Source organism: Dipodomys ordii, unplaced genomic scaffold (genome assembly GCF_000151885.1).
Source record: "Dipodomys ordii isolate 6190 unplaced genomic scaffold, Dord_2.0 Scaffold128, whole genome shotgun sequence".
Lineage (NCBI taxonomy): Eukaryota > Metazoa > Chordata > Mammalia > Rodentia > Heteromyidae > Dipodomys > Dipodomys ordii.
The window spans coordinates 1,429,038-1,435,804 of record NW_012267344.1 but is presented as its reverse complement, the minus strand read 5'-3'; the positions used below and the strand labels follow the sequence as shown (position 1 = coordinate 1,435,804).

At 64.1% G+C, this 6,767-nt stretch overlaps 1 protein-coding gene across 1 annotated transcript in view; it reads right to left on the bottom strand.

The window, feature by feature from the left end:
- The window catches only part of Fyco1 (FYVE and coiled-coil domain containing 1), a 19,794-nt gene that overhangs the window by 5,431 nt on the left and 7,596 nt on the right, over positions 1 to 6,767 (bottom strand). The window contains exons 7-13 of the mRNA XM_013030229.1: positions 5,398 to 6,762; positions 5,059 to 5,151; positions 4,653 to 4,771; positions 4,177 to 4,344; positions 3,140 to 3,289; positions 2,829 to 3,040; positions 1,860 to 2,004 (exon numbers count right to left, since the gene is read on the bottom strand). Of these exons, the coding sequence (XP_012885683.1) occupies positions 1,860 to 2,004; positions 2,829 to 3,040; positions 3,140 to 3,289; positions 4,177 to 4,344; positions 4,653 to 4,771; positions 5,059 to 5,151; positions 5,398 to 6,762 (2,252 nt within the window). The remainder of the gene's footprint in view (positions 1 to 1,859; positions 2,005 to 2,828; positions 3,041 to 3,139; positions 3,290 to 4,176; positions 4,345 to 4,652; positions 4,772 to 5,058; positions 5,152 to 5,397; positions 6,763 to 6,767) is intronic.

Genomic DNA, 6,767 nt, shown 5'->3' with positions numbered 1-6,767 from the left:
TGTGGCTCCAGTGGTAGAGCGCTAGCCTTGAGCTGAAGAGCTGAGGGGCAGCAACCAGGCCCAGAGTTCAGGCCCCACGACCGGACGCAAAAAAAAAAAATCCAAGTGGCATTTTTGGAGTGAACTCTGGTGGCTTTGCTCATCTCCAATAGCCAATGCTTTCCCCGCACACCTGTCTATGCAACCACGCCCACATCAGACAGTATGTAAATGTCATGACTATGAAAATAAAAGCTGGAGGCCGTTTCCCTGAGGTGTCATGCCTGGACTACACACAGACACTGACTGCTCGGCTTGGTGTACAGAGTATGAGCTCAGCCCAGTGGATCCCGCCTGTCATCCTAGCTACTCAGGAGGCTGAGATCTGAGGATCACGGTTCAAAGCCAGCCTAGGCAGGAAAGTCCCTGAGACTTATCTCCAGTGAACCACCTGAAAAATAGAAGTGGCGCTGTGGCCCAAGTGGCAGAACGCCAGCCTTGAGCTGAAGGACAGCGTTCAGGCCCTGAGTTCAAGACCCCCCCCCACACACCAGCAGTAACCCGGGTCTTCACGCGGTAACCAAGGCCACACCGGGCGCCCGCTCCAACTCTCCAAGTGAGCGGAGACTTGGCCTGGCTGGCAGAGCGCGCACGCGCAGAGGGCTTCACGCTGGCTGCATAGTTTCACGCAGCTGAAACCGCAGCGCGCCTGCCCACTCCCGACTCCCGCCCGCACGGCGCCTCTCCAACCTTAACCACGGCCCCGTACCCTGCTCGTGTTTTGCTCCTCGGGTAGCAGGTGGTAGCCATGCCAGCTGGCAACGCCAAGCACCCTGAGCGCGAGGCTCTGCCGGCGGGTGGGCTCTGGGTGCGAGTTGCAGCCGGGGTAAAAAAGTACCCAGACACACAGGGCACCCCATGTGCACCCCCAACAGTACAGCTCGACATCAACCTCAGGAAAATTAACTCCATGAAGGCTGCCGCCGCCAAAGCATCAACCCTTGCTGGTCTCTGACTCGGGAGAGCCAAAGGAACCTAGAAAGTTCTGCGTGTGTGTGTGTGTTAGAGAGGATACTGTTGCTGGAACTCAGGACCTGGGCGCTGTCCCTTAGTTTTTTTGCTCAAGGTTGGGGCTCTACCACTTGGGCCACTGTTCCCTTTCTGGCTTTTTGCTGGTTAATTGGAGGAAAGAGTCTCACGGACTTTCCCGACCACGCTGGCTTTGAACCAGGGTCCTCAGCCTCCTGAGCAGCTGGGATGACAGGCGTGAGCCGCTGCTCACTCAAGGGTCGATATCAAGAACTAAACAAATCCAAGGAAGAAATTGGCCCGTTCACTGCACAGCCAAGTTCTCCAAAGAAGCACAAACGGCTAAACGCACACGCACGCGCACGCACATGCACACACACACGCGCGCACACACATGCACACGCACGCACACATGCACACGACATCCTTGGCCACAGAGGAGATGCGAATCCATCTCACCCCAGCCCAGAATGTCGTCAGGAAGACAGCAAGGGCCGGTCGGGGAGGTGGGGAGGAAGAAAGGCAGGTAGGTAGAGCGGCAGAGGCCCACGCTGCGGCCGTCGGTGTGGTCACGGAGCGCTCCGCGCCGCGCCTCTCCACGGCCGCTGATGGGGTCGGAGCCGGGTCCTCCGAGGGGGCGGCGGCTGGGTCCCGGGAGGGGAGCCGCTGCAGGCGCGCCCCGTCGGGCCCGCTCCCGCCGTGCAGGCCGCGCTGCGCACGCGCGGGGCTGGCAGCAGCTCAGCCGGGGCCCCGCCCTGCGCTGGGACCCCGGCTGTCTCGAAGGTCCTGCTCGCTTGGTGCGCGTGCGCGTGCGCGGGGACAGGCCGCGTGGACGGCGCTCGTATACTCACTGGGGAGCCACGCTCGGCTCGGGAGACTCGGTTTCCGTGGGTGTTTCGGGCAGGGAGGAGCCCGACTCCTGGATCTGACACAGCTCCTCGTCCGTGATGATGTCAAACACCGCGTCGTCCGGGGACCTGCAGTCAGCCGCGGCCCCTGGGGGGCAGGAGAGGCACAACGGTCACTCCCACCCACAGTGACCCTGCCCAGGGTGAGGGACATTCGAGAAACGCACGGAGAGCACGGAGGAGACCGGGTGCGCAGCCTGAGAAAGAGGCTTCTAGCTCCTCTACCTTCTCTGGGCTCTGTATTTAGATGGGAAGATCTGTCTAAAAGTAGCAGCACGGAGCACACACGCCCGTGCCACCGAGTCCTGGCTCTGGGCAGCCCAGGCCCACCCTGCTCCTGCCCCAGGAGGCTGAGATCCGAGGATCGAGGTTCAAATCCAGCCCAGGCAGGAAAGTCCATGAGACTCTCCTCTCCAACAAATCACTGAAACGAAAACAAATCTGGAAGTGGTGCTGTGGCTCAAGTGGTAGAGCGCTCGCCTTGAGCTGAGGGACAGCGCCCAGGCCCAGAGTTCAAGCCCCAGGACCAAGAAAAACGATCTGGAGACCTGGGAGACTCCAGGGCAGCCTCCCACAGCGTGCTTGCTTGTCTACCAAGAGGAATGGTGTTTCTGGAGGTGGCTGGCCGGCATCCCGGGCGAGGCCGGGCTCACAGGGACTGCCTGTGTACCCGGCGCTTGCTTCCTTTCATGAGCCGAGGGGCAGGGCCGGCGGCGCACGCGCCCCCCCGGGCAGTGAGCATGCGCGAGGTAGCACTGCCCGTCGGGGGGAGGCCCTGGGGTCCGCACGAGGGGATCCACCAGGGCCAGCCAGCCAGCCCCCCTCGAGCCGAGTCAGGAAGTCTCGGATTGGTGGGAGCTCCCCCAAACCCCGACAACACGCAGGCGGGTCCACGGGGCGCGTGGGACCGACCTGGGCCCTCGATGGCTGGCGGCCGGGTCCGGGCGGGGGACGGCGCGGGGCTGGCCTCGCCCTGGCTGGCGCCGGAGCTGGCGCTGCCGGGGGAGCCGGGCCCGTCGCTGCACTTGTGGAAGCAGGCCCGGCAGCAGCGCTCCTTCTTGCCGCCGGGCTTGGCAAGCACGTAGTTGTTGCAGCAGTAGTAACAGAAGGCGCGCCCGCAGATCCTGCAACGGAGGATGCCCGGAAGTGAGCGCGCATGCGCGAGGCGGGGCGCGGGGGGGGGGAGGGAGCGCTGGTGCGGGCGCACGCGCATGCGCGCTGACCTGCAGTGGTGGCGGCGCACCATCCAGCCGAACTCGCGCCTGCAGTCGTGGCAGTGGGTCGCCTCCGCGTCCCCCACGCACCGCTCCTCGGCGCTGAGCTTCTGCTGGAACTCCAGGGCGTCCGACTTCTGCCACAGCGCGTCCTTGTCCCTGGGGCAGAAGCACAGGGAATCCGTGCGCCCCGCCGCCCCCGCCACGCCAGGGCTCCTGCTGCCACGGGGCGGGGCGTGTGTGTGTGTGTGTGTGCGTGCACACGCGGGGGATGCTGGGACCTGCACGCAGCGCTGTTGTGCAAGAAGTTGCCCGCACCCACAATCCCCGCGGACAGGGGCCAGGCGCCGGTGGCTCAGGCCTGTCATCCTAGCCGCTCAGGAGGCTGAGATCGGAGGATCGCGGTTCAAAGCCAGCCCAGGCAGGAAAGTCTGTGAGACTCTGATCTCTAATAACCCACGAGAAAACCGGAAGTGGTGCTGTGGCTCAAGTGGTAGAGCGCTCGCCTTGAGCTGAAGAGCTGAGGGACAGCACCCAGGCCCAGAGTTCAGGCCCCACGACCAATAGGAAAAAAAAAAAAAAGTACTTTTTACCTGACTTATGTAACTGTCATCCCTCTGTACATCACTTTTTTTTTGGGGGGGGGGGATCCTGGGGCTTGAACTCTGGGCCTGGGCGCTGTTCTGAGGCTCTTCAGCTCACTCTACCACTTGAGCCACAGATTTTTTTGGTGGTTAACTGGAGATAAAGAGCCGCACAGACGTCCCTGCCTGGGCTTTGAACCAAGATCCTCCAGACCTCAGCCTCCTGCGTTACTGGAATTGGAAAGTAAGAGCCACCCTTGTCCAACACAACCTTTGAAAGCAACCAATCACATAGCAGAGCCTGAAATCCCCAGGCCAGGTACACAACCAGCTAGTGGTCCAGCCTTCTAGAGTGCTCAATCCCAGGATTGTGTGGGCCTCAGGAAGGACATGCGGGTGGACAGACACAAGGAGACGGGCCGGGCCCCTGGCTGGCTGCCTGCTGGCCGGGCCAGCCCTCACCTGAGCAGCTCTATGAGCCTCTCCTCCAGGTACTTCTTCGTTCGGTTCAGGTCGTCCAGGTCGGCGAGCAGCTTCTGGTCGTTCCTCTCCCGGTCGGTCACCTCTTGGCAGAGTTTGGTGTAATACTCTTGGATTTTTGCTGAGGCTTTGGTCAGCTCCTTCTGTGTTCTGGGCAGGAGGGGGGAGGGATTGATCTCATCCGATCAGCTATGGGGCTCCACTTTCTCGGGGGGGGGGTTCACCTGGACTCTCAGCAAAGTGTCCCCCTGACTTTGGAACTCAGGCCCTGGGTGCTGTCCCTGAGGCTTGGTTGCTCAAGGCTGGCGTTCTACCACCTGAGCCACACTTTGGGTTTTTGGTTGGTGGTGGCTCATTGGAAATAAGACTCAGACCGACGTTCCTGCCTGGGCGTGGCCATCAACTGCGATCCTCAGATCTCGGCCTCCCGAGTAGCGGGAGCCGCGGGAAGGACTCACCGGTCTAGCTGCTCGCGCAGGGCGGCCGCCTCCTGCTCCTTCTGCAGCGCGCAGGCCTGGCACTCGGCCAGGCGGCTGCTGGTGCAGCTCAGCTTCTCCTCCAAGGTTGCTTGCAAAGCCTGGCACACAAGGGAGGGGACCCTCAGCTTGTCCAAGCCTGCCCGAGATACCCACAAGTCCAGCGTGGCTCCTGCGCACGCGCAGTTTGGGCTGTCAACGGGCTGGCCAAGGAAGAGCGTGCCCCCCCCCACACACACACCCGCTTTCTTTTTCCCTTGGCAGCTCCAGGGTGTCTGAACGGATGGGCCTGTGACCCCGGGAACAGGACACTGAGCAGGAAGCCCCCCCTGAAATGGCCCCCACAAAGCCTCCTTCCCTGGTGGGCCCGCACACAGCGACCACTGACCTTCAACTCGTCCACGGCCTCCCGGGCCGCCTGCAGCTGCTGGCCCCGCTCGTCCAGCTGCGCCCTGAGGCTCTCGCCCTCTTCGTTGGCTGTCTGGAGAGAAGCACAAAGGGGGATGGTGAAAGACGGGGTTCCTCGCTCACTCCTCAAACTGCTGTCCACCTCTCAGTTTTCTGGTTCAAGGCTGGTGCCCAACCGCTTGGGCCACACCACCACCTGCAGCTTTTTGGCGGTAACAGTGGAGAGGAGAATCTCACTGCCCAGGCTGGCCTCATTTTAGGATCCTCAGATCTCAGCCTCCTGAGGAGGAGCTATGTTGATAAGCCCAACCCGCTTTACCTTCAGCTGGCTTTGGTAATCCATGATCTCGGTGCTCAGCTGGAACTTGAGGGCGTCCCGCTCCTGGTGTGCGGCCTCCTGCAGGCTCTGGGCCTGCTGCTCGGCTTGAGCCAGCTGGACCTGCAGGCCAGCCAGGGAGCCGGCTGCCTCCTCGGCCCTCTTGAGCTGCTCCTGCAGACTCTCGTTCTCTTGCTGGAGGCCCACGACCTGGCTTTCCAGGCTGGCCCTCGTCCTGGCCGCCGCCTCTTTGCAGTCCTGCAGCTCCTGCGCGGTGCAGGCCAGCGCGCCCTCCACCCGCTCCTTCTCTGCCGTCAGCGCGCACACCTGGATGCCCAGCTCGGCCGTGTCGGTGTTGGCCCGGCGCAGCTGCTCCTGCAGCTCGACGTGCGCCAGCTGCGCGTCCTCGGAGCCGCACGCCACGCGCAGCAGCTCGGCCTGCAGGGCCACAGCCGCCTGCTCCTCCTGCCGGTCCCCTTGGGCCTCGGAGCAGTGCAGCAGCTCCTGCACGTGGGCCCGGTTCAGCGCCTCGTTCTGCTCCTTCAGCTGCTGCACCAGGGCCTTGTGCTCCTGCAGGGTGGCCTCCGTCACCGTCAGCTGGCTCTGCGCCTTGTCGCGCTCGCCCAGGGCCACCCGCAGCTTGGCGTGCAGGTCGCCCACCTCGGCCTGCAGCCGCCGGGCCTCCCCTTGGTGGACCTCCAGCTGGGCCTGAGACAGCACGGCCAGCTGCACGCTGTCGCCCCGGGGCAGCTCCTCGGGGCCTTTCTGGCTGCTGAGGGTCTCGATCAGCTGGCTCTGCTGCTGGCACTGGTGCTCCAGGGCCTTGCGCTCCCCGTCCCGGGACTCGGCCAGCTGCCGCCACTTCAGGGCCTCCTGGCGCAAGCGATCGCATTCCTGCTCCTTGCTCTGCAGGGCCGCCTCCTTCTCCGCCACCTGCGCCTTCATGGCCTCCTTGGCCTTCCGCACCGCCAGGAGGCTGGCCTCCATCTGGTCGCCCAGGTGGCGGATGCTGGCCTGCTCGGCCTCCAGCGAGGCCAGGGAGCCCTGGATGGCCGCCTCGCGCTGCTGCAGCGTCTGGTAGTCGGCCTGCAGGGCCTGCAGCTTGCCCTCCAGGAGCTGGTTGCGCCCGGCCATGCTCTGCAGCTCGCGCCTCAGCTCTCCGTTGGCCCGCCGGAGCTGCTCCTCCTCCGCATCCGGGCCCTGCGCCTCGTCCTGGACCCGCGGCGGCTCCTGGCTGCTCGTGCGCATGCTCGCCTGCGCCCTGGCCGCCGCCAGCTCGTCCTCCACCGAGCGCAGGCGCAGCAGCGACGCCCGCATGGCGGCGTTCTCGCCTTCCACCAGCTGGAGCTTGCCTTGCAGCTCCTGGATCTGCA